The sequence below is a fragment of the Hibiscus syriacus genome, unplaced genomic scaffold (genome assembly GCF_006381635.1).
Source record: "Hibiscus syriacus cultivar Baekdansim isolate YM2019G1 unplaced genomic scaffold, ASM638163v2 tig00110206_pilon, whole genome shotgun sequence".
Classification (NCBI taxonomy): Eukaryota; Viridiplantae; Streptophyta; class Magnoliopsida; order Malvales; family Malvaceae; genus Hibiscus; species Hibiscus syriacus.
In genome coordinates, this window is record NW_024062627.1 from 1,670,416 (window position 1) to 1,698,245 (window position 27,830).

Below are 27,830 nucleotides of genomic sequence, written 5' to 3' on the forward strand. Positions count from 1 at the left end.
GTTGGATTAGGGTATTTTGATTTAATTTAAATTTGGATTGGATTGAGATAAAATTATTTGAATTTTGATTATTGGATTGGGTTTGTGTGGTGGAAGTAATTGGGTTGGGTTTTAGTTAAATTATATGTTTATACTTATTAGAAATGTATTTAAAATACATAAAAAGTAACGCATAGGAAAATTCGCATGTAAACTAAACTATCGCAAAAGAAGAAACGACAAAAAATCGTGAACGGCAGGATTCGAACCTGCGCTGGCAGAGCCCACATGATTTCTAGTCATGCCCGATAACCACTCCGGCACGTCCACAAGGCTGCTCTCCAGTTTCGTTGTTTAAATATAAATATCTTTTTATAAAATAGAGCTGTAGAGGTTCCACATGCAAGAACAGAAATCCCGTAGGGATGTCGTTCCAAATTCCATCGGAACTCCTTTTCAGTTTTATCTATTGTCCCCGCTATTCTTTTCTCACACAATAGGATCATTATATTATTATATTTTAACAAAATATCTAATATTGTAGTTATATTTTTATATACACTGAAAACATCTAATATACACAATAGAATGTATATATACACTGATCTTTTAGGCATAAGAATATTAGAGATTCATAAAGAGAAAGAAAACAGGTAAAGGGTCTTGAATAATTGGCTTACATGTCTATGTATATATACGTTGATCTTTTAGTTTTTGTTTTGTTATTATAACTTGAAAGTCTGCTGCAACAGTTGCAGAAGGCCAGGAAGATCTCAACATGAGGCTTGTAATCTCTCAGTAGTAGCTGATTTGCTTTTAGAAGCCATATATGTGTACGTATGAGTGTATGTTGATATATTGTCAAATGAGTATTAATTACAGCATCATCGTAACATTTTTCAAGGTCACCACGACACTACAAGCGCAATATAAAAGTATAATTATTTTTAAGAAATAAATCACGCAGTAACATCTGCAACCTCCACAACCGTAATTTAATATAACAAGTCACCCTACAAACAATCCGTCTGTCTTCCTCTATTTCTAAAACCTTCTCTTTCTTTTAACTTGTGCTACAATTTTAGAGATTTTGACCACACCCTTCTCTCATAAACTTATATAACAAACACATAAGATATCTTCATAGATTTCCCATTTATCCATTTATATGTTTATCTGAAGATGCATGTAGTTTTGCTCCTCTATTAGTCATTGTGGTTGCTACAAGTGGGCAGCTACCTTCGGACACTGATGCCTTTTTAGATTGTGTGACATCATCGTCAACAGTAATCCGTGCTTGCCCCGATGGTTTTCTCTCGGTTTCAATGCTAACGCTACTATGGCGGCTGCTGGATAGACCAACGCTCAATGGCTGCCACCTTTAGCTCGACCAATCGACCATGAACGTCAACTTTATCGTTAAAAATCAGATTAAAGACAATTTTTTAATTAAAATTATGTTACTTTATTTATCGATTATAATCATAAGATCACTCAATTATAATTAAAAAAGCGTAACTTCCATTTTACATTTAATGATATAATGATTTGTTAGTTACAACCAATAAAGGGAGTGACCTGTTTAAAACTTTTTAAAATTCCCATTTGTAATCTTATTAATTATTGAATAACCTACATGTGTAATATACCAATAATAATAAGGACAATTATTTAATGTGTTACATGTGAAAATATTTGTCTAAGAATTAAAAAACATGAAACACATCATTATTTTAATTTAGTTTATGAAATAATTTTTCTACAAATAAAATTAAATTTAAATGATTTTTTTCATGATCTAAGCTACCTCAGTGCTTAAAAGAATAATCGTTATCTAAGGTTTAAATTTGAGCACCAAATGTCAAAGATAAATATTATTTTATAATCACTCTAATCTGGATTAACTAAAATAAATCATATGGGTTCTTTTTCATTCACGATCAACCAAATAAAAATTACATTATTAATATTTAGCAATCTATACAATAATATGAAAGCTATCCCAAGCTTTAGCATTGAGATGCTTTCATTTGGAAAATTTTAAATCTTTTTCTCTCAGCTTTTTAATCACTTGTATATGATTTTATTAATTATTTCGAATCCAATTTTACAGAATATCGTTATATTTAAATAGGAGTTAGTGCGGGAAAGAAATCTGGCGGCTCTGATCTCTGCTCAACCTGCAGATTCCAGTGATTATGGCCGATGCATCATCATCATTGGTGATGGTGTGCTTTTGAAGCTGTCGGAACCGTCTTTCGGTTGGGCCCGGAATTGGGTTTCGACTTGAAATAATTGGGTTGGAGTCGCCACCGACCATTTTAAAACGAATTTAGGTGGGTCGGACACCATCTTACCTGATTTGCGTTTTTTCAGAAATGTGTCGAGTTCGGGAGTCGGTTACGGTCAAGGAAGGATTAGCACCCTTGAACCGCCCTTTCGGTACTACGTAATTTCCAGTTGTCATGATTTAATAAAATAGCAATTTTAAATTAAAAAGGTAAAATTTGATCATGAATTACTTACTTCTGATTGTTTTGAAAACATCCTTAAAAAACTGAGAAAATGGTTAGATAATAAAAATAATAAAATTAGAATATAAAAATAAGGCGAACAAACGAAATAAAGAAAGTATAATGTACACAAGAATTAGGAATGAAATGTGAATAAAATTTACAAGGAAAAATACGAAAATTCAAATAAAGAAAAAAAAAATATAAAAATATAAATAGATAGGTAAATAAAAATATACATGAATAAAAAATATAAAAACAAAGAAAATAAAAAAAAGCAAATATGAGTAATATATATATAATAAATAGCATGTAATAAAAGAAAAATAAGTAATGTATATATATAACTAATAGGAATATAATAATATAGTGTAAATAAATAAAAATCCAAATATCTATGTATAAAAGAGTAAATACGAGATATAATAAAATATATATAAGTATAAAGGGGTAAAATGAAACAAAATAAAGTTAGATGGCAGAATTAGAAAATAACCAAGGGAATTAAACCGATTTGGGGACCAAATTAAATGTTTTTTAAAACAGAGGGAGCCAAAATGAAGTTTACCCAACCGATTTGGGAACCAAATTGAATGTTTTTCAAAACAGAGGGAGCCAAAATGAAGTTTACCCCTTTTAGCAAAACACGCGGATCTGATATAAGCACGGGTCGGGCCAGTTTGGTCCGCTGGGCTAACTATATGACTCAAATATTTTTTTGAAATTTCATTTCTCTCTTCTTCTCTCGTCGAAGGCTCCCCTCCCTCACTCAGACTCTCTCTTTTGTTCATCCAACTGATGAACACCACCGTTCATTTCCAGAAAACGGCCCTGCGCCGCCTCAAGCTGCCTTGCCACCACCGCTGATCCGCGGCGGCCGTCGTTCATCGGCGGCCAAACACGAAAAGGTAAGCTTTTTCGAAAGCTCTTCTTGCCTTCAACCCAAATCTTAAACTGGTTTTCGAAATAGGCCTCGGGGGAGGGTAGAACTGAGATCAAAGTCTCGATCCTTCCCCTAAGAGTTCATCGGCCAAATGGTTTTCTTGATGGTTCAAAGGAGACTCAACAACAACAACATGCAAGCAGTGCAAGGGAACCGAATCAAAAACAAAGGTAAAAGACCAAGAAAAATACCCTTTATTTCTTTTCAAGAAAAATGCTTCGAATGCTTTTACAACCTTCTGAGTTTTGTGACTCTCACGATCTCTCTTTGTGTGCTCGTGCCTAGTATCTTTTTTTTGTGTATTTTTCGTAATCCTAAACCTGTGTGCTTTACATAATATTTATAGCCCAAAAATGGCTATTTTTAGAGTTTAAATTAGAGTAAAACACTGATGTTGGTTGTTGTTGCTTGTTTCTTTGCGTGGCCGAGAGTTCCGGCCGTTTGGAGGCGAGACGTGCGATGATGGGGGTCTTGGAGCGACGTGATAGCCCTGGAATCTTGGTGATGCGGCGCTGGATGGGGAAACTGCTAGGGTTCTGGGAACCCTAACTCCCAGTGGGTCACGTGTACTGGACTTGGTCCACTGTTGGGCCAGCAGATTGGTCTTGTAACCTAATTTTGGTCTTGTAATATGCAAGAAATAAATAAAATTAATACTAATATATATATGTAAATATTATAAAAGTGTGGAGTAATACTAATATATATATGTAAGTACTATAAAAGTGTGAAGACGAAATTATGTGTCTACAGCTGCCCCTCTTTGCTCATTATCGTGTAACGACAATAGAGCAAAGATTAAAAGACACAAATTTCGTCCATATCAACTATCCTCTGTCACAGAGTTTGAAATTTGATCAAGAAATGACTCCCTTGTCGTAGGGTTGAGTCAAAACTGGAAGATTTTGAGCATGAAATCCTTCGTTGCGAAGTTGAAGACGAGCTCAAAGCTTTCGACAAGTGGCCTCTGAATCATCTTCTGGTTCAAGGTACTTCGTCGTGAAGGTGACCCTTGTTCTGAAGATTATGGCGTTGTGGTGTTTACAGATGACTCCTTCGTCGCGAAGTTGGATCAATCTGTTTGTGAAGTTGGTATTGTATATAGCTCCTTCGTCGTGACGTTGAACTTATACTGTTTTGAGTCCAATATCCTTCGTTGTGAAGTTGAAATTGGCTCTGAAGTTGGGAAGTTATTTATTGACAACCAGCGGTCCCTTCGTCGTGAAGTTGAACATGCGTTGTCTGGAGTCCAATATCCTTCGCTGTGAAGTTGAAATTGGCTCTGAAATTGGGAAATGTTTATTGACAACCAGCGGTCCCTTCGTCGTGAAGTTGAACTTGCGTTGTCTGGAGTCGAATATTCTTCGTTGTGAAGTTGAAATTGGCTCTGAAATGAGGAAATGTTTATTGACAACCAGCGGTCCCTTCGTCGTGAAGTTGAACTTGCGTTGTCTGGAGTCCAATATCCTTCGTTGTGAAGTTGAACTTGACTCTGGAATTGAGAAATGTTTGTGACAACCAGCGGTCCCTTCGTCGTGAAGTTGAACTTGCGTTGTCTGGAGTCCAATATTCTTCGTTGTGAAGTTGAAATTGGCTCTGAAATGAGGAAATGTTTATTGACAACCAGCGGTCCCTTCGTCGTGAAGTTGAACTTGCGTTGTCTGGAGTCCAATATCCTTCGTTGTGAAGTTGAACTTGACTCTGGAATTGAGAAATGTTTGTTGACAACCAGCGGTCCCTTCATCGTGAAGTTGAACTTGCGTTGTCTGGAGTCCAATATCCTTCGTTGTGAAGTTGAAATTGGCTCTGAATTTGAGAAATGTTTGTTGACAACCAGCGGTCCCTTCGTCGTGAAGTTGAACTTGCGTTGTCTGTAGTCCAATATCCTTCGTTGTGAAGTTGAAATTGGCTCTGAATTTGAGAAATGTTTGTTGACAACCAGCGGTCCCTTCGTCGTGAAGTTGAACTTGCGTTGTCTGTAGTCCAATATCCTTCGTTGTGAAGTTGAAATTGGCTCTGGGTAAAACCTGCAAAGATATGCATATATGTGATGTTATGGATGTCATGCTCTTAGGTATGCCTAAAATGCATATGCAACATATGTTATTCTGGGCTCTGGAGAGTAATCTCGATCTCCGGTGGCCTGTCGTTGTTGACTCTTGAGCTTGAAGTTCCGATCTCTGATCTTGAATTCTTCAAATGTTTGATGATTTTTTTTTTTGAAGATGCTCCTCAACCATCTCAAGCATGTGCATGAGCCTTGATCGGCTTCTGGATACCTGTACTTTTCAATGAATCTTTGTACAGTAATATGCGATTATCTTTCATAAAAATAAATAAACCATTAGGTTTAAATCTAATTCAAGATGCTCAAAAGGAATTGGAGGAAATATGGTCTTTATTCATAAGGGAGGGGAAGAACAAATAATACATGGCAAACATTCTAGAAAATGAATACACAATGATGTGTAAATGAATGTCTTAGATCTCGATAACGTGGGCACTTCTGAGTTGAAAAGCCGTTTGGTGACTTTGAATGCAACCTTTGCCAAATGATCTTTGAAAATGCGACAACGTTTGGGAGGGTGCAACATTTCTCCGATTTGTTGAGTTCGTAGAAGATTCATGTGCCGGGCTGTTTCCACTGTTGATATCCAAATCGCCCTTTCCGGGTTTTCAATTTGGACCCATCCTTAGTTGCAAGACGCCCTTTGCGGGTTTTCATCTTGAACCCACCTTATTTTCTCTTATTTTCTCTTTTTTCTTTTTCAATTTAGGGTGCCCTTTCGGGTTTTCACCCTAAAAGCCTTTTTTTTTTCTTCAACTTAGGACGCCCTCTCGGGTTTTCATCCTAAGCGAAGTATTTCTTGACGGCGTCCGAGTTAATGGGATGTGGCAGCTCAGGTCCGTCCATTTCAGCCAGGATAAGGGCTCCTCCGGAGAAAGCCTTCTTCACGACATAAGGTCCTTCCCAATTTGGCGTCCATTTTCCTCGGAAATCTTTCTGGACTGGCCAAATTCTTTTTAGCACTAGATCCCCTTCACGGAATATTCTCGGGCGCACCTTTTTGTCGTGTGCTCGGATCATTCGTTTCTGATAGATTTGACCATGATGAATGGCTTTCAGTCTTTTTTCATCTATCAGATTAAGCTGATCATATCTGGATTGTGCCCACTCTGCATCATCTAGTTTGACTTCTGACAAGACCCTGAGAGACGGAATCTCGACTTCAATGGGTAGCACTGCTTCCATTCCATAGGCTAGTGAAAATGGAGTTGCCCCAGTCGATGTACGTACCGAGGTTCGATAAGCGAACAAAGCAAAAGGCAACTTCTCATGCCAGTCTTTGTAGGTTTCAGTTGTTTTCTCCACTATCTTCTTAATATTTTTGTTTGCTGCTTCTACTGCTCCGTTCATCTTTGGTCTGTAAGCAGTGGAATTGTGATGTTTTATGTTGAATGTTCGCAAGCAGCACTCATCATCTTGTTGTTCAAGTTTGTTGCGTTATCGGTGATAATCCTTTCAGGTAGACCATACCGACATATAATTTCTTTCTTCAGAAACTTGCAAATAGTGGATTGAGTGACACTGGCATATGACGCAGCCTCTACCCATTTCGTGAAATAATCAATTGCTACGAGAATGAAACGGTGACCATTCGAAGCCTTCGGATGGATTTGCCCGATAACGTCCATGCCCCACACAGAAAAAGGCCATGGTGACGTCATTACATGAAGTGGATGGGGCGGAACATTTATCTTGTCCCCATAAATCTGACATTTATGACATCTCCTAGCATAGTTGATGCAATCACTTTCCAGTGTGGACCAAAATATCCGCATCTCATTATTTGTCTTGACATCATATGCCCATTTGCATGTGCTCCACAAACCCCATCATGTACTTCTTCCACTATCATTTTTGCCTCTTCAGCATCGACGCACCTTAACAGAACTTGGTTATGGCTTTTCTTGTATAAAACCTCTCTGTCAAGGACATATCCAGCTGCCAACCTTCTAAGGGTTCTCTTCTCGATTTCAGTGGTTTTTTCTGGATAACTCCGATGCTTGATATACTGCAGAATGTCGTAGTACCAAGGCTTAGTGTCTTTCACTTCTTCAATTTGGTAACAATGAGCTGGATACTCATACGACTGCATGTTAATTGGCATCATTTCAGACTCCCCGCCAGCCTTGAATGTGGCTGCCAAGGTAGCCAAAGCGTCAGCCATTTGATTTTCTTCTCTAGGCACGTAGTGGAAGGTGACTTCGTCAAACTCTTCGAGCAGATCCAACACTAGTTTTCGGTACTCTAACAGCTTTATATCCTTGGTTTCCCACTCTCCCCGGAGTTGATAGATTACTAAGGCCGAGTCTCCATACACCCGCAAAGTCTTTATATTTTGCCCCAGTGCAGCCCGAATTCCCAAGACACAGGCTTCATATTCTGCCATGTTATTGGTACAATCAAAGTTCAGTCTGCTGGTAAATGGGTAGTGACTCCCTTCTGGGGAGACTAGAATTGCCCCGATGCCATGTCCTAGTGCATTTGATGCCCCATCGAAGTGCATTCTCCAGGAACCGTCCGTTGAAATGCTTGCTTCCTCTAAAGATATGGCCATTAAGTCATCGTCTGGGAAATCAAAGTCCAGTGGCTCATAGCTCTCATCAGTTCTGCTTGCCAAAAAATCGGATATGGCGCTGCCTTTTACCGCTTTTTGGCTGACGTATTCGATGTCAAATTCAGACAAAAGCATCTGCCATCGGGCTAGCCTTCCGGATAGAGCAGGTACACCCATCATGTATTTTAGTGGGTCTAACTTGGAAATCAGCCAAGTGGTATGATACAACATGTATTGTCGAAGTCTTTTTGTAGCCCATACCAGGGCACAACAAACCTTCTCAATAGGAGGATATCGAACCTCGCAATCGGTGAACTTCTTGCTTAGGTAGTAGATGGCTCTTTCCTTCTTCCCAGATTCGTCGTGTTGACCCAGAACACACCCCATGGAGTTCTCGAATATGGAGAGATACAAAAACAGAGGTTTTCCTGGGATAGGGGACATCAGGACAGGAGTGTGAGACAAATACTCTTTTACCTTCTCAAATACAATCTGACAGTTTTTATCCCATGCTCCAGGGCTATTCTTTCGGAGGAGGCGAAAGATGGGGTCACATTTGTCGGTTAATTGAGATATGAACCGAGCTATGTAGTTTAGTCTGCCAGAAAACCTCGAACTTCTTTTTGGGTTCGTGGTGAAGGTAGATTCTGGATGGCCTTAACCTTATCTGGATCGACCTGTATGCCTCTCCTGCTGACTATAAAGCCTAGTAGTTTTCCAGATGTTACCCCGAAGGTACACTTGCTAGGGTTTAGTCTCAGCTGGAACTTTCTCAATCTCTGGAAGAGCTTCCTTAGATTCTTGACATGTTCACTCTCGGTTTGTGCCTTGACAATCATGTCGTCGACATAAACCTCGATTTCTCTGTGCATCATGTCGTGGAACAGGGTCACCATAGCTCTCTGATATGTCGCCCCAGCATTCTTTAATCCGAAAGGCATCACTTTGTAACAGAAAGTTCCCCACATTGTGACGAAAGTGGTCTTTTCCATGTCTTCGGGATGCATCTTGATCTGATTGTACCCCGAAAATCCATCCATGAATGAAAAGTAGGCGTTCCCGGCCGTATGTCCACCAGAGTGTCTATGTGTGGCAGAGGAAAGTTGTCCTTGGGACTGGCCTTATTAAGGTCCCGGTAATCGACACACATGCGTACTTTCCCGTCCTTCTTCGGCACAGGCACTATGTTGGCCACCCATTCAAGGTATTTGGCTACTTGAAGAAAACCGGCATCAAATTGCTTCTTGACTTCCTCCTTGATCTTAAGGAGCATTTCTGGTCGCATTCTTCTCAGTTTTTGCTGCACTGGTTTGAATTCTGGTTTGATTGGCAGTTTGTGAACTACCATATCTGTGTCTAGTCCCGGCATGTCTTGATACGACCAAGCAAACACATCTTCGTACTCCTGAAGTAAGGCTATCAGGTTTTTTCTTGCTTCAGTCGAAAGAGTTGTGCCGATTTTAACCTCTTTTCGATCTTCCTCAGTGCCCAAATTTAAGATTTCGATCGCCTCCTCATGTGGCAGTATTTGCTTTTCTTCTTTTTCCATCATTCTCAACAATTCGGTAGGCAAGTTGTACTCTTCTTCATTATCGCATTCTTCAAATTCCCCAAGACAAATGGTTGATTCAAAATCCACCTCCGGATCAGGGTCATTAGTGCCCACATTATCGTTATCTGGGAACCTGAAAGGAGGAAGATGTGTATGTGTGAGAGGATAATATCCCACACGGAATGGTCAAGAACTAATTTTGAGAGTAACTGGAAATGAAGTACTGGAATGAGGGAGATAGATAATAAATAAAAGAAAAATTTGTTTGCCATGGAAAAGAAAATGCATCCTTTATTAAACTTAAACAAAACATTTATTCACCCTTACAAAAGATCACCTATTGCCCCGGGTATAGGCAAATAGGGATAGTTCGAATATTACTCTGAAAGATTCTTGTAAACCACAGGTAGTTCTTCCACCGACCAACTGCTAGGCATGAACCCATGTGGCGGAAGGCATATCCCGGATCTATCTCTGTTGTCAACATCTCCTGTGGTCACGGCATTAACGTTCAGATCTTCCAGAGCCGTTTCTAACTCGGATGTGGTGGTCTCAAACACATAACCACCTGACTTGAATGTTCTGAAGAGCGGCGGGAATGTCATAGGCTTCCATTGGAGTTCGTTTCCAGTCAACCTGACTATCCTTCTCTCCCGGTTCTTTTGAATTTCCTTTCTCTTTTCATGATAACAGGGCTGAAAACCGAGCCCAAATTGGTCTAATTTTGGGATAGGACGGACAGGGTTGATCATTCCTTGCAAATATTTCCCAAAACCTCTCCCGGTTCTTGCACCTCGGCCTAGGGTTTGCTTGATCTCCATCCTTGTGCATTTGGAGAGTCGAGGTCTTGGGATTCTTTTTCCTTCTGCCACGAATGTGGCATTCACAAATTCCAGGGAACGGAACGAACATTCTACCGCTTCCTCGCCTACTTCGATGTATGGAGCCTCTGTGGTCACGCTTGCTACGATATCTTCCTCAGCGTTGACAATTACTAAGGCCCCATCAATGACAAATTTAACTTTCTTGTGCAACGTGGAGGGTACTACACCTGCTTGATGAATCCACGGCCTTCCCAAGAGACAGCTATAGGACGGCATGATATCCATCACAAGGAACTCAACATCATAGGTGGCTGGTCCGATGGTCAATGGTACCTCAATCTTTCCAATTACCTCTCTTTTGGTCCCATCAAATGCTCGGACCACATTCTGACAAGCCCTCATATGAGAGGTATCTATTGGTAGCCTCTTCAATGTAATCGAAGGCATCACGTTCAGGGCTGAACCATTATCGATTAAGACACTTGGTAAAGCGTGCCCCTTACAGTAGGTAGTAATATGTAACGCCTTTGTTCGGCCTCTTCCTCCGGATGGAATCTCATCATCTGAAAATGAGATGAGATTATCAGCTTGAATATTGTTCACCAGTCGATCCATCTTGCTGACTGGTATGTCTTGTGGCACGAACGTTTGATTAAGGACATTCAACAACGCTTCTCGGTGTGCTTCCGAGCTTAAAAATAGTGCTAGCATGGAGGTACGTGTAGGTAAGTTGTGGAGCTGTTCTACAATGTTGTACTCGCTGTGCTTCAAGATCTTGAGGAACTCCTTAGCTTCTTCCTCCTTTATAGGTCATTGACGACTAGCACATCTTCTTTGAATGGCTCCAGTGGTCTTTGCCCTACTTTACTATTACCTCCTCCGGAAGTGCTCATCTGACACTCGTACTTCCATGGCACTTGCCGATTGTCCTTATATTGAAAAGGCCGCGGTGCGGAGATTACCACCTTGGCTGGTGTTGTCACTGTCATGCTTGCCTTAGGGGTAATTATCAAAGGACTACCCCTACCAAATTTTCTATCTGATGATTCTCCGGTGGCACAAACATCTGCTTCCCAAGAATCTTGAATTTCCTCGTAGAATTCCAACTCCTTTCGATCCATCATGAGCTGGACTAACAATCTGAACTCTGGGCAATCTTGCACTTTATGCCCTTCTGTGTTGTGATAACAACAATGGTTACCATCTTCATTTTCTATCGTATCTGAATATGGTGCAAGAAATCCTGCTTTTACCATTTGGCTCCATACCCAAGCCAAAGGAGATTCAATTTCCGAAACCCTTGATTAATTCTCCTTCCCCCTTCAGTAGTAATGGCATTAATTCCTGTCTCCTGATGATTGGGCAAGGGATTCTGGGCGACGTTTGGTGCTCCGAAATTGAAAGTGATCCAATTCTTGTTTCTCATTCGTTGCACAAGTCTCTTGAATGCGAGACAACTTCAATCGAATGCCCTGCACACCGCCATGGTATTCACAGTGAGCGCTCTCGTCATACCATTTCGGGTAAGGAGGATTTATTGGATTCATAGGGTAAGGCGACACTGCATGAGTGTCGAAGAGCTGTTGGTATAATTCTTTATACGTCATGGGAATGGGGTCAAACTGTTCCCTTTCCCTTTCTCTTCTTGGTTCTCTCTGGTTCTGTCTAGAAGTATCGGATGGTACAGCTGCTGTGGAATTTGAGCTTGAGATCGTAACCCCCTTGTTGACGTTGTAGGTGTTCACATTGTTGATCTCTCGCTCCTTGTTTTTCGTGGGAGGCTTTTTACTGGAGTCTCCTCCCTCAATCTTCCTTGTTTAATGGCCAACTCGATCATTTCGCCGGCCATGACTAAATCTGAAAAACTCCCCGACGTGATTGCTACCAAATGCCCGAAGTAAGGTGCCCTCAGGGTCTGTACAAACAGCTTTCTAGTTTCCTTTTCATCCAAAGGTGGATGAACTTGCACAGATAAATCCCTCCATCTCTGTGCGTACTGTCGGAAACTCTCATTGTGTTTCTTCTCCAGGCTTTGTAACATGACCCGGTCTGGTCTCATATCGTTGATATGCTTATACTGCTCCAAGAAAGACTTGGCTAAGTCTTTCCACGTCTTGATATGAGTTCGGCTAAGCTGGTTGTACCACCGAATAGCTGAACCGGACAGGCTCTCCTGAAACAATGGATCAGGAGTTGATCATTCCCTCCATATCCTGTCATCTTTCGACAGAACATAGTGATATGGGCTGAAGGGCAACTGTTCCCGTCGAACTTCTCAAACTCAGGAATTTTAAATTTTGGTGGAAGCACCAAGTCTGGAACTAGGCTTAGCTCCATTGCGTCTACTCCATAATAATCATGGTCTCCCTGGACCATCTTTATTTGATCTTCTAATATTTTTATCTTTTCTTCCATCTTTTTGGCTTTATCTTCCTCGTCAAAGTCTGGGACATTATAATCATCCGGATGATCATCAGGATGATTGTAGAAGTTGTATCTTCACAGCAGGTGCAACTTTCGCTTTGGTAGCGAATGAGTCCCGGGTAGTGCTGCTTTCCCTTTAGTAGCATATGCGTCCCGGGTAATATTCCGGGTGAGAGAACCACTTGCGGGGTTGGTGGTATGGCCACCCCTCGGAAGAGATGCCCCCTGATGCACTAGCTTGCTGTAGACCTGACAACTTGGCTACGATTGGTCGACCAAGGACTCCTGATTTTTCTTGATGGACTCAAGAGTACTTTCACTGTTCTGAGCCATCTTATCTTCTAGCTCCTTTGAAGTCTTGCCATGTGTCTTCGATCTTCTCCATTCTGGCTTCCATTTGTCTCTTTTTTGCTCGAGTATTGTGCGGGTGATGTGTATCTGATGCTTGTGGTGGTAAGCTCGGTGTCTGAGACATGTTCTGTTAGTTAATATGAATGTAAAAACATGGAAAACATAAAATAAACAAACATGAAATATAAAATGCAAGAAATGCAATGTATGATGTATGCAATTGGAGGTATTGATCCAGAAAAGTGTTCATTATTATAAATAATCCTTATTCAGACAAAAATGTTTTATCTTTTTAGAGACATAAAAACAAATTAAAGGTACATTCGGACTAAATCCTCTAGACCCCGAACAGCTTCCAGTAGGTTGACAAGTCTTCTGCCTTCATCTGTCACTGGTTGAATGCCTTGTCGAACCACACTAGCTTCCCTTGCTAGGCCGTGAAGATGACGGGCTGCTTTTTGCACTTGATCCAGGAAATCTCGGATGGTTGCGTCTCGGGCCCTCACCCTTCGTTGTGCTTGTTCCCAACGGAAACGCCATTGTAGTCCTCCGTCGAAGGGCACCATCTGAAGCTCGTTTGCTTGCCTGTTGAACCCATCTATAATAGCTTCTAACTCAGCTATCGTCTTGCCATCTTTCTCATGCTGTTTCTCTAAGTCAGCTACCCGAACTCTCAAGCGTTGGTTCTGATATTGACTATCTGCCAAGCGTATTTGGGCAGTCTTTGTTTGTTCTTTCCAAGCTCTCTCATCAGGCCCCTCGAACTTCCTTTTCAGGCTATGAGCTTCGTCTTTCCAGTATTCAGAGGTTACCTTCAACTTGGAGTTATCCTTGACCTTATCTTGATACCCCTTTCTCAAGTCTTCGAGCTCAAAACGGACTCTTTTTTGTTCTTTTCCAGTTTTTCTGCCCGATCTTTCTGAGAGTCAGCATCAAGCTTCCACTGATAACGTTCAGCTTCAAGTTCCTTTATCCTTTGCTTCAGCTCATTATTCACGGCTTCAAACTCGGTCTTGGCTATCTCGAGTTCAGAAGGGACGTGCCTGAGATGTTCCTCCATGGTCCGGGTGTCATCACAGTCTGGCACAGGGATATTGTCATTCTTTCTCAATCTTCGCCACTCCACATAATCCGGAGTGAGCATACTTCTGGCAGCTACAACATCCATCCGGAATACTTTCCTCCACGAATCGGCTACTTCTTTGATCATCTCTTATAGCTGTCGCCGTGATACTCAAACTCTGACCTAGCTAACCCGCATGTTGCTGGGACAAACTGACGTGCTCCATATTGTCTAAGTGCTAATAGCGGAGCATACCTGACTGCTCCCCAAAGTCCAAGTAAGGTCACAGTGTCGGAGTCACCACATCGAAAAAGAACATCACTGAGGAATAACCAAGGGGCTCTCCAAACAATATCTCGGTCTTGAAGATGCGTAAAGACCTTCATCCATTTTTCTTTCGAGGCGCCTTCATGCCATTTTAAGGTAATAAATTCACCTAGAGGTGAATAGGTGGTGCTGAAACGGCGGTAGGCAACCCCGTCAGTCTTCCAGAAGTGGCTGTGAATCCAGACTTGAAGGAGCTAAATGCACCCGGTGAATCTTCCTCCGCCAGTTCTTCGGCAATGATTGAGAGATCGAAAGGTCTCAGCCAAGATGGCTGGTGCTGGATTGACTCTTCTCGAGAGTTGTTCGAATAGCTCTACTACGGTGGCATCGATGTATCCCAAGGTCTTTGGGAATAAAATTAGACCATACAGACCTAATGCAAACAGGTCTATTGTCTTCCACTCATCAGGATGGTGCTTCATTAGTTGTTTGATATGAAGCCAAGCGATTCCTTCTCCACTACCCTTACATCGAGCTCGGTCAGTTACCCATTTTTCATCAACTCCGGCAACCTTAGCTAGTGTATTTTGAAAGGTTGACTTTTAATGTGCTTAAGGTAGGCCCGTTCGAGTTTGATGTTTTCACAATGCAGCAGTGTAGTGTACTCTTCTATGGTGAGCACCATGTCTTCCCGGTTAAAGGTGAAGCAACTGTATCCCGGATTCCAGAATTGAACCAAGGCTCTAATTAAGGGCTCATCAATCTTAACATGAAGCAAAAGTGCAACATCACCGTACCGTTGGCTGAACTTCTGTTTCACCTCATTCTTCCAACTGTCCCAAATATCCCGGAGCTCTTGTACGTCATTCTGCTTTAGGCTGATCGAGGCGTAGCTAACCAGCTCTGACACATAGCTGTCTTGAAGACTGTCTCCCTTTTCCTTCTGAGTCTTCTCGGACCATAGTCGTACCTCAGGGTTTTTAATCTCTTGTATTACAACACCTTTATCCATTAATTCAGATTATTTTGTGCGTAATGAACGTCTTTTTAGGGATCAATGGCCTCTTGTTATGATGCAAATGCTAAAAACAAACACAAAGGCAAATGGTTAATAAAATAAAAATAAATGGAAATAAATAAAAATAACAAGAAATAAATGGCAATAAAAACATAAGAAAAAACAAATGGTTAGGAAACAATTGTCCTAGGTTTTGGAATGTGGTTTTGGGGTAGGCTCTATTTCTTCGAAGTCTCCTGGTTTAGGTTCTAAAACACGGTACCCGAGTTCTCCTTGCTGGTGCCCCCTTGGGCTTACCAGACCCTTAGTCCTAAACCCATCACAGGCTTATGTGGACTAAGTTAAACTCGAGGGGACACATTCCCTTATGTCTATGCGGAGAATAAATTCACACGAAGACATAAGGTGTATGAATCCCGAAGGCTACTTGCTAGGCATATGCGGTGAATAAATTCACACGAATGCGTCGCTTTCACCCCCACTTAAAGGGTTCGGAGCTCGGGTATAGAGCCTTTGGATGAAAAAGTTTGGAAAACTGAAATCATTAGAAAACGGTCAGTCCAACTATTTACTCGAAAAAATATAACCAAAAGTAAGTAATAAGGATCGAAATGTTACCTTAAAGTTCAAACTTACCTTTTTCATTAAAAAGACAACTGGAAATTACCTTAGCCTGACTCACTTACCTGTGTCCCCAGCGGAGTCGCCAAGCTGTCGGAACCGTCTTTCGGTTGGGCCCGGAATTGGGTTTCGACTTGAAATAATTGGGTTGGAGTCGCCACCGACCATTTTAAAACGAATTTAGGTGGGTCGGACACCATCTTACCTGATCTGCGTTTTTTCAGAAATGTGTCGAGTTCGGGAGTCGGTTACGGTCAAGGAAGGATTAGCACCCTTGAACCGCCCTTTCGGTACTACGTAATTTCCAGTTGTCATGATTTAATAAAATAGCAATTTTAAATTAAAAAGGTAAAATTTGATCCTGAATTACTTACTTCTGATTGTTTTGAAAACATCCTTAAAAAACTGAGAAAATGGTTAGATAATAAAAATAATAAAATTAGAATATAAAAATAAGGCGAACAAACGAAATAAAGAAAGTATAATGTACACAAGAATTAGGAATGAAATATGAATAAAATTTACAAGGAAAAATACGAAAATTCAAATAAAGAAAAAAAAATATAAAAATATAAATAGATAGGTAAATAAAAATATACATGAATAAAAAATATAAAAACAAAGAAAATAAAAAAAAGCAAATATGAGTAATATATATATAATAAATAGCATGTAATAAAAGAAAAATAAGTAATGTATATATATAAACTAATAGGAATATAATATAATATAGTGTAAATAAATAAAAATCCAAATATCTATGTATAAAAGAGTAAATATGAGATATAATAAAATATATATAAGTATAAAGGGGTAAAATGAAACAAAATAAAGTTAGATGGCAGAATTAGAAAATAACCAAGGGAATTAAACCGATTTGGGGACCAAATTAAATGTTTTTTAAAACAGAGGGAGCCAAAATGAAGTTTACCCAACCGATTTGGGGACCAAATTGAATGTTTTTCAAAACAGAGGGAGCCAAAATGAAGTTTACCCCTTTTAGCAAAACACGCGGATCTGATATAACGGGTCGGGCCAGTTTGGTCCGCTGGGCTAACTATATGACTCAAATATTTTTTGAAATTTCATTTCTCTCTTCTTCTCTCGTCGAAGGCTCCCCTCCCTCACTCAGACTCTCTCTTTTGTTCATCCAACTGATGAACACACCACCGTTCATTTCCAGAAAACGGCCTGCGCCGCCTCAAGCTGCCTTGCCACCACCGCTGATCGCGGCGGCCGTCGTTCATCGGCGGCCAAACACGAAAAGGTAAGCTTTTTTCGAAAGCTCTTCTTGCCTTCAACCCAAATCTTAAACTGGTTTTTCGAAATAGGCCTCGGGGGAGGGTAGAACTGAGATCAAAGTCTCGATCCTTCCCCTAAGAGTTCATCGGCCAAATGGTTTTTCTTGATGGTTCAAAGGAGACTCAACAACAACAACATGCAAGCAGTGCAAGGGAACCGAATCAAAAACAAAGGTAAAAGACCAAGAAAAATACCCTTTATTTCTTTTCAAGAAAAATGCTTCGAATGCTTTTACAACCTTCTGAGTTTTGTGACTCTCACGATCTCTCTTTGTGTGCTCGTGCCTAGTATCTTTATTTTGTGTATTTTTCGTAATCCTAAACTTGTGTGCTTTACATAATATTTATAGCCCAAAAATGGCTATTTTTAGAGTTTAAATTAGAGTAAAACACTGATGTTGGTTGTTGTTGCTTGTTTCTTTGCGTGGCCGAGAGTTCCGGCCGTTTGGAGGCGAGACGTGCGATGATGGGGGTCTTGGAGCGACGTGATAGCCCTGGAATCTTGGTGATGCGGCGCTGGATGGGGAAACTGCTAGGGTTCTGGGAACCCTAACTCCCAGTGGGTCACGTGTACTGGACTTGGTCCACTGTTGGGCCAGCAGATTGGTCTTGTAACCTAATTTTGGTCTTGTAATATGCAAGAAATAAATAAAATTAATACTAATATATATATGTAAATATTATAAAAGTGTGGAGTAATACTAATATATATATGTAAGTACTATAAAAGTGTGAAGACGAAATTATGTGTCTACAGAAGTCTTTTGAAATAGCTGATGATAAACTTTGTTTCACCCTCATCTTTATTTCTACCTTATTGATTAACTTCAGTTAATGTTGGTTGCTTCAGTAATAATCTTGATGATCCCCATAGATGATGTTTCTCCATTGGATGAACCTCCTGAGCCTAAGAGAGATGAGGACCCGATTTCACCCTGCATTTGCAACCAAAAAAATATTCACTCGTCTGCTTGGATGCCAAGAAAATACATGACGAAAAATCAAAATACCAAGAAAATTTGATTGTATAATATATTTATTTGAACCATCAAATATTAAGAGGGGTAAATAAAGAAAAACATTCAACATGCCTCTGTCAATTACTCGGAGAAGGAGATTCTTTTTTCCAAAAAAAAAAGAATGTAAAACAATTTAAATCTTGAAAAAGAAACTAAAATAAATAAAATTCAACATACATCATAGCAGAAACTTTGATTTTCTCTCCTCCTCTTCAACCCGATCCCACTGCCAATAACGACACCTTCACTATTACACTCCAAGCTAGCCGCCGGCTTCGACATTGACAGAGAAGAAGAGTCGCCTGACCGCGGAACCACCTGATTGTCAGCAGTATCTTCAACCTCCTCTTCCGGTGCCTCATCATCGTAATCGTCGTCTTCCTCTTCTTCACCGTACTCTCCCTCGGATGACTCTTCCGCCATCACTTCAGGTTCAATATTGCTGTTTTCGACGCAGGAATCGCAAACAGTGAAGGCGGGGCCGATATTGCGACCTGATGCGAGCCAAGGAGTAGGATTTTGACAGAGATGACAAAGGAGGGTTCGAGTGTGCTTAGCAACAAGGAAGTTGGCTCCATGGACCTTCAAATCGCAATCCCAACATAAGTTGGCTTCATCTGATTCACAGTGCATCCGAGCTAACTCTCCACATACTTCACACTTCTTCATTTTCTTTTTCTTTTCCGATAACTTTTTTGAAGTGTTTGGATAAATAAAGAGAAGTACGAAGAGCAACTCTCGTACCCCTAAATCTAATTTACCAAGATAATTTGAAGTTCTAGTTTGTAAAGAGTTTGGTTAAGGGTAGTTTTGTTATTTTATTTTTCAAGATGTAATTAGAGTTCTGGTTTGTTTTCTTATTTATTAAAATATTTAATTTAAAATTACTTTTTATTTGTCAAAAATGTTTTTAACGTTACATGCGTGTTTAAATTATATATGTGTTCTATTTTATATGTTTATATTTTATAAAAAAATACTTAATGTTTTTTGGTAATATTTTTATTTTATTTATAAAAAATGTATCCAATGGATATGTGATATGTTTCAGCCGTCTTCTTTCTTTTATCTCTTTAGCCTTTTACGAAAACAAATAGAAAAATTTATGAATTTTTTTAAATTTTAATTTATTTTTTTTAAATCAAATAATCATAAGTCTCCAACATTCTAATTTTGAGAATTTATCTACTTTTAATGCATCAATTTTTATCTATAAATTTTTGTTTTATTTTATTTTATTTTTAATACGAAAGTTAAATCAAGAGTTTAACTTTTAGAAATTAATTTCAAAACACTTAAATTTTACTTGCAATGACAAGTTGGAAAAAATAGAGATAACATTTTTCTTTAATGGATGATCTAAAAATAATTACAAATGACACATTAAACACGTATTTTAAGGGAAAAACTAAATACTATAGTTTACCCCATTAAAAAACATAAAATTGAACGTGGTGTTGTTTGGCTGGCATGAGTAAAAGAGGGCGTAGGTTGGGTGCCACGTGGAAGACAATGGTAGATGGGCCATTTATTCCTTGCTTGAAGATATTAATCTTCAACAACAACAGGAGAAGATTAGGATGATGACGTGGCTGATTCTCCATATGTGTCCCACGTGGAGGAATAGAGTCCATTGCGAGGGTCGCTACTAGCCACGTGAATTGAATCATTCTTCTATTGTGGACGCATGTTAAATTTCATGCCGAGAAGAATGTAAAAAGCATATGCAAACCATGAGGAAGCAATTTGACAACTTCAGAATCTCGAGTAATACTAGAGCTTATTGGTTTACGGAGAAGCACAGCCCTTTCATGCCATATGTACTTGTCACTTCTTATCCCTCAAATTTCAAGTTGCCTAAGGTCTATGATAGAACTGGAGATCTTACATACCACTCATGTCAATACATGAATTGTATGGATATTATGGGGGCCTTCGATGAATTAAACTGCAAGGCTTCTCGACCACTTTTTGTAGGGGAGCGAAGAACTGGCATGACTCTATGCCCGTGATAACCATAACATACTTCAAGCAGTTGTCATAGATGTTTGTTGCTCAAGAATTGACCAACAAAACAATCTACAACTCGTCGTACAGCCTCCTTAATGTGGTCTAAAAACAGGGTGAGTTCATATGAGACTACACGAGAAAGTTTGTCAACACTACCCATTACATTCGTGATCTAACAGACTGACACAACCTATTAAATTTCTAGACTTAAATATCATTTGTTACTTGAGTATCGATATTGATTAGAGATATCCAAATTTTATTATAACTCTTAAAGGGTATTGGTGCCATCCATCAATATCAATACTATACTTGTATTTTGTTGATAATATGTGAAGGAAACGATATAAAATCGAACTTTGAAGTTGGAAAAATAATTTAATATCAATATCATTATTCTAATATTGATATTGTTCTAAGACATTTTCAATATCATATGAAGTACAATATGGATATTAACAATTAGAACATTTAACTTTTTGCAATTTAGTCCTTTAGTTTGTTGCTAATGATAGTATGATCCTAAATTATGGTGAATTGTTAATATTTATATTATTAATACTTATTGTTAATATATTTATTTTGCAATAATAGATTTCTTAATACTTTATAAATATTTCACTTTATCCTATCAATAATGACAGCATGTGACAAATGTTTCAAATCTTGATATGTATGGGCAATAATGGATTAGTGGGCTATTTTTTCAAAAAGCCGAGGAACAACACTCACCAAGGCAAAATATTTGTTAATGAATCATTACATGATAAACAAATACTTTGTTCATTTGAGTTTATATTTAAAACATGAATCGTCGTTGATCTTATCAAATGATCTTAGTAATAAAGATAAATGATAATTGTTATAAAAGTCTAAAAATTTAAACAACTTTGTATGTAGGGTACATACGAATTGTCAATAGATTAAGAAAATTATAAATATATGTTACCTTATAATCAACTTATATTATTTATAAAAAAATCATAAATCACTATTATTTATATTATTATAACCCACTCATAAATTATGTAAATTAAATTTTATTAAATAATAATAAATAAATAAATAAATAACACATTAACCATTAAACATATACATTGAAAGTGTATAAAATATAATTTTATAGTCATTTGTCAGATTTTATTTTCATTTTTAGTAGATTTATAATTGTTTTTACATACAGTAGATTTATAATTTGAAATTGTAAAATTCAGAGGCATTCGATGATGTGGGCATGCTTAAAGTAAATATGTCAACGCCGTACGCTTTTCAGCAGGGCTTGTCTGGGTAAATTAACTTATTTGGTCATCCACCTATTACTATATTTCTGTTTAGGTTATTTAATTATTATTTTTTTAAAATCATATCTAATATTATGTTTTGATTCTATTTTGGTCATCCATCATTAAAAAATTATCATTGATACTGATCTGATATTTTTAAAATTATTTTCAATGCTGATATGGCATTATCTTATGGTAACACGTCAACATCATTGTTAATAGTTAGGTAAACAAAATATTCTGAAAGATCGAAGGAAACGTATGGAGAAGGGAGAGGAGGGAGGGTGGGTTCATTAGGATATAGTTTGCTATTTAAATGCAAAGAAATGTTGGACACTTGAAACAGTGATGTAAAGTGAGCCCCACAATTATTACTTTTATTTTTGGTTGTGGCCGTAGCTATATTATTTTAGTTTGGATTATTTGTTATAATAACGAAAAATTGAATTTATTGAGTGTTTTTAGTGGTATACGAAAAATGTTATTTTTTTAATGGTTTTAATTTCGAGCTGTAGCATGTGTAGGAGTGTGTGTTGTCAATAAATTTAAAAAATTATGAATAAGTAATAACTATTATAATCCCTCTAAATTATTAAAAAAATAATAAAATTTTGATTTTTTTTATATTTATCTAGTCTGTTAATAAATGTTTTTAACACAAGTTGATTTTTTATTTTTAAAATTTGTTATATGATTGAATAAATTAGTTGGTTTTAAGAGGTCAGTGAGAGGGGAGAATATCATTTTTGTTATTATCTTAAAGGTGACTCCTTTGATAGTTACAAGTCGAACACATAAAAATGTTCAATCTCAGGAATTTGTGATATTGAAAATGAAAGATGAAATTTAATGAGATATAGACAAATTCACCTTAACCAATAAATAAATAAAATTCAACTCTTTGCAATTAAAGGGGCAAAAACTTGGGAAATTTGGGTACTATCAATAACACCATGCATGTACTATCCAATTTTATATCCCCACTTGCATGGGGAGAAAATGAAATATTTTGGTGGTAGGAGTAGAATCGATCATTTATGTATTTATATCGTATTTTTATATCGTATTTAATAATGCTAGGTCTAGTTAGAGATTAAATACATTAATCTTATGGAACATCTAACTTAATTCATTCGTAAAATCATTATTATGAGGTGACGTTTAATATATCTGAAAATTGAATTTTAATCTTATGATTCATTTCTTATCCCAACTTTAAGTTAGGATATTTATATTTTATCAAGAGAAAAAGTTAGGATCTTTATATTTTTAAACACATATGGTTAAAATAATTCAAGTAAAACTTCTTCGAGAATACGCCCCAACCTTGTCAAGAAGCCTACAAAATGTTATATGCTATAAATTATTGTTTGGGTTCAAAGAGTAATCATCAATTACCTAGTTTATCTTCAAAACTAGATTAGTAATCCAATCTACGAGTTAAAATTATATTTTTTAACTTGCTATTTACGAATGGAGTAAACGGAGTTGAGAGAGTTGTCCTCGTTATGAATTTTTATAAATTCTGATTTAGATTAATCGATCAACAAACTGAATACTAGTGATTAATTTTTTTAAAAAAAATCCTACATTTTTCAAGGATAACCATTAATTGCATTTAAATATTTGACTAAATTGTAAATATGATTAAAACATGAACCTAGGGAATTTCTTTTCTAGTTTAGAACTCCAACTTAATGGGGTTTTAATTAAAAAGTAGTACAAGCTAATATAACAATGCAAAGATCTTAAATTTCAACAACCCATCATCAAATTATGCATCCCATAGTCCATCATAATAATTACAATAACAATGGTTCAAAATATATAAAGTTTTGAATTCCAAATTCCTAATAAGAATGAAAACATTAAATTAAATAAAAAAGAATTTTAAAACAAGAGAGAGAGAGAGAGAGAATAAGCTAATTTTAAGCAATGAACCAGAAGCTAAGTTTAAACTAATTTAGATGAAAGAAATAAAAGTTGCAATTTAAAAATATTTTTATTGCCTTAATTTTTTTCAAATAACACCATATTCTTCAACCCATTGCCTGGATCCATTGTTATCCATTAACCCAGGGCTTAACCTAAACATAAGAGTACAAAACTCAACCTGGTTTAGAGCCCCATCGCCATCCAAATCACCTTCACTCAACATGCATACAATCTCATCATCTCTCAAATCATCCAATCCCAGCGCCACGCTGTTCTTCTTCAAGCTCTCGAACGTAATCACCCCTCTCTCGCCATCCATCAGCAGCCTGAACCCGTTGCAAAGCTCCGTTATGAACCCTTCCGCCCCCATTCGCTCCACCATCGACGGAAAGTAGTCTTCGAAATCAACCGCAATGTCCACACCATTTCCATTCAAAAAGGGAGCTCTATCTCAATGTCGTGATAGGGTTTCCTATTTTTTGAGTTGGAGTAAAGCTAATGTAATCCTCGATGGAGTAAATTTATGGAGTTGAAAATGAAAGAAGAAATTCATCGAGAAATAGACAATTCACTTTTATCAAAGTAATAAATAAGTTTCAACTCTTTGCATGGTCTTATACCAGTTCACCACGTGTTGCAATATATACATGATTTGTTGTCTGTGTGGATAATCATAAATGTATATAGTTATATGTTTATGTATAGTTTTTCTAATAGTACAAGTATTTATAAGGTAGTATATGTTCATAATACTTTTTAGTCATTGATAATGCATACATATTTTGTAGACGCAACTGATCGAACTTGATACCTCTAAGAAGACTAATAATATTATTTTAAATTACCAAAATTGCTTAATTGGTTCATATGTATAGATTTATGAATGTTGTAATTTGTCTAAATGCTGGTTAATGTAATTGTGTTTCTTATTAAACTCATTCTATAGACATCCCATAAGATCCTAACATGTTACCAATCATTTACTAATAACTCAAATTAGTTGACCCTATTCTCATATGTAATGGGATAAGAGGGAGGTAGGATAGTAGGATGCCCTCAACGCAAGGTTGAGAGCAGCTTCCGTGAAAGACCTCCGTTATGAATTGCCCTCAGTGGGACTTGATCCCACGAGCACAATGTTAAAAGCCTTGCGCTCTACCAACTGAGCTAGACGAGCAATTTATTTACTAATAACTCAAATTCATATAAAAGCATCTGAATGCAATTAACTCATGCCTGATAGGAAACTCCCAATTCCACCGCCTAACGAGAAGATGCAGGACCAAAGGAGAAGATGTGTGATTGTGTTTGTGAATAAACTTTCATCGAGAATGCGAACTTTTAACGATATGTCTATTTTCAAAACTGCCAAAAATCAAGGACTTATTTGGTATATAATCCGTTTCAGATTTTGGAAGCAAATTTCCCTAGATCTATTATACGTGTAGCTGGCGCCTTTTCCCCATCTCCCCGTGTTTCTTTCCCCGGGTTAAAAGCCTATATTTCATCGTATGTTATATATGCCCACCTCAAAAAAATATCTTGGCTTGCCACTGACTATTCACCGTATCAAAACCCACACAATCATTCACTTCAGAAACGTCCCGAGTCAACAAAAAGCCCTATAATTAGACCTAAACCTTATCATCGCTCTCTCTCATGTGGATGAAAAGATTTTACATCATCATATTCACCCTCTCATTCATTGTCGAAATTGTGAGTTCTCATCCTTTATGTAACCCGCGAAAATTGATCCGTAATTTTTTCGATATGCGATGGTGTAAAAGTAATTTCTTAGAGTTTATTTGATTGTTTTAAACATTTAAATGATGCCTGTGGAAATAGTTTGATTAGGGTAAATTATGATTTGATTCAGTTTATGATTAAGGATTACATTGTAAAGATTGAAAGTTCAGGAACTAAAGTGTGAACATTATAAGTTTTAATACCTATGTGGAAACAAGGGAGAAATGTGTGATTAACCCATTAACCTTAATTAGTGGTCATGTCAAATAACTATGTTAGCATTAAAAGTTGTTACGTGTATGATAAATTATATACTTTAACTCACATAGATAATTTTGTATGCCAATTTTAATGATTTGGTAATTTTAATAAGTTGTTACAATGTTATGATAATTTTAAATATTTTATATTATGTTTTGATTATGAGATGGTCATGTGTTATGTGAAATTGAAACTTTATGTATAAAATCGAATTAAATTGAGTTATATGTTCTCATTCTATGATAATATAATCTTTGTAAAATCTATTATGAATTGGTTAAGATGAACTTTTATCTTTTATAATTATGCCCTCAGTAATTTAGTTGAATTTTTGACACAATTGAAACACCATAAAGTCCATAGCGTTTTGTATGAATTTTATATAGACTTATGTCTTTGAAAAAGTTAAGGGATCTCTGATAATTATTACCAAAATATGAAAATTGTATATTTTTAAGGAAAATCTTAAAAAAAAACTATTCATATCTTATTGTAAATGAGATGTTCGAATATAAGGTTAAATGATTACGAAATCCAGTCTTTTTTTTCAATTAATGACGACATAAAAAATATATTTAATTTTATTGAAGCCTTAGAGTGATTGGATGTTTGTTTAGTTGTGATCAGATAACAGTGTGTTGCGTGAGTATTCATAATAAAATCTTAGATGTCAACCTTCCATCATTATAAGCATATTTAAATGATTCAACATGTATGATTTGGTTCTATTTATTTAGAAGATTATATATTTTTTTAAATTTTGATATCGTAATTTAAATTTTCTGATTATATTACTACCTTGAAGATAACTAAATGTACCAATAATAAGATAAAGTTGATATATATGGTGAAATAGTGAGCTTCTTGCACCTTTCAAGTAGGTTGGCATGAAGTTAACTGTGAAGACCCTACTTCGTGGAAGTTGCATGGGATATCTGTGTATATGATGTTCACAAAGTTGAAAACATATTTACACTTGTACCCCGTTGTTTTCTATTCCATTTGTTCTGTTTGTTGGAGGGTAAAATCGAGTCACTGAAATTATAGATACCAATTATTTCATTTTAGGGTTCATATACTAATTATATGTTTCATTTACCAGGCGATTTTGCACACACGTGTTCCCTACATATTTATTAGTTTCATTTGTTTATATATATAGGTGGACCTGTGTAGGTTGGGGCGTGGAATATTTTCACTTGAGTGTTTTTCAGATTTTAGTTATCTTATCTGAATATTTAATCCTGATCAAATCTAATAAATATATATTACTAAATCAAATAATAATTGATAATATTTATTTAAATTTAACTCTTATGATCAATAATATTTTAAATTTAATATGAATAAGTATTTTAATATTTTATTAATATCAAATAATGAAATAAATTATCGTTTAAAACCGGACAAACTTTTAAACATGAAATTGAATTTATCAACATAAACAGTAACCACGTACGTGTGTCTATATATATATTAAAAAATGTAGTCGAGTTAGTGCTTGAAAGCAACGATCGTGCCAGTAAATATTATTAAAATATGATTTAATCATATTTCAATCATCATGTTAACATCCAACTCAGACGGTTTATGAAAACAATTTTATAACTTTTAATAGTCAAGAGACTCAACAAAATAATTATCTATAGTCAGGAGATCATTATAACTTTTAATAGTCGGATGACTCAATAAAACAAAATCCTATTATCGGGATACTATCTATATACTTAACCCTAGATTTTAAGATTGATCTCAAATTATTTTATCATATTTTCTTATAAGAGAAACTATAAATTATGCCACACAAACATATGTTTGTTCATATCTCTGAATCTAATGCTTATTTTTCAAACTAGAATATCCCTTCTACATGTTATTCATTTCAAAATGTGGAGCCCCGAAATTGTTGTTGTTGTTGTTGTTGGAAACAATGGAACTCTTTGTTTATTGTTTAGCGTGAAGCGGGAAATTAGGATACATTATAAGATATCTAAAAACCAGGATATAAAATATAGAGAAATTACACCCATTAATTATTAATTTTCATAATTTGTCTATTTTTGGTTATTAAACTATATATTTTAATTTTTTTCTACTA

The 27,830-nt window shown here is 36.9% G+C and overlaps 2 protein-coding genes and 1 non-coding gene across 4 annotated transcripts; all 3 read right to left on the reverse strand.

Moving 5' to 3' along the window:
* Positions 1-227: 227 nt before the first annotated feature.
* Positions 228-309, reverse strand: TRNAS-AGA. Its single transcript has one exon. It is a non-coding gene; the product is annotated as a tRNA-Ser (tRNA).
* Positions 310-18,264: 17,955 nt separating this feature from the next.
* Positions 18,265-19,254, reverse strand: LOC120219483 (zinc finger protein CONSTANS-LIKE 2-like). Of its 2 annotated transcripts, none has more exons than XM_039216302.1 (2): positions 18,675-19,254; positions 18,265-18,413 (listed from the first exon to the last, which is right to left on the reverse strand). In XM_039216302.1, exons 1-2 carry the CDS (start codon positions 19,164-19,166, stop codon positions 18,306-18,308), a joined length of 600 nt encoding a protein of 199 aa, XP_039072233.1. In that variant the 5' UTR covers positions 19,167-19,254; the 3' UTR covers positions 18,265-18,305. The 2 variants fall into 2 exon arrangements, with proteins under 2 accessions (XP_039072233.1, XP_039072234.1); XM_039216303.1 differs by having other exon boundaries at positions 18,291-18,453.
* A 4,515-nt stretch (positions 19,255-23,769) lies between these two features.
* Positions 23,770-24,179, reverse strand: LOC120219485 (calcium-binding protein KRP1-like). The gene has a single exon (XM_039216304.1). The coding sequence runs from the start codon at positions 24,105-24,107 to the stop codon at positions 23,811-23,813; it is 297 nt and encodes a 98-aa protein (XP_039072235.1). The 5' UTR covers positions 24,108-24,179; the 3' UTR covers positions 23,770-23,810.
* Between the last annotated feature and the right edge of the window lie 3,651 nt (positions 24,180-27,830).

Bases quoted from the DNA above. Each gene is read 5' to 3' on its own strand.
- LOC120219483 (XM_039216302.1), bottom strand. From the start codon at position 19,166: ATGAAGAAGTGTGAAGTATGTGGAGAGTTAGCTCGGATGCACTGTGAA. The intron at 18,414-18,674 runs GTATGTTGAATT...TTGCAAATGCAG, and splicing joins ATCAAAGTTTCTGCTATGAT to GGTGAAATCGGGTCCTCATC.
- LOC120219485 (XM_039216304.1), bottom strand. From the start codon at position 24,107: ATGGTGGAGCGAATGGGGGCGGAAGGGTTCATAACGGAGCTTTGCAAC.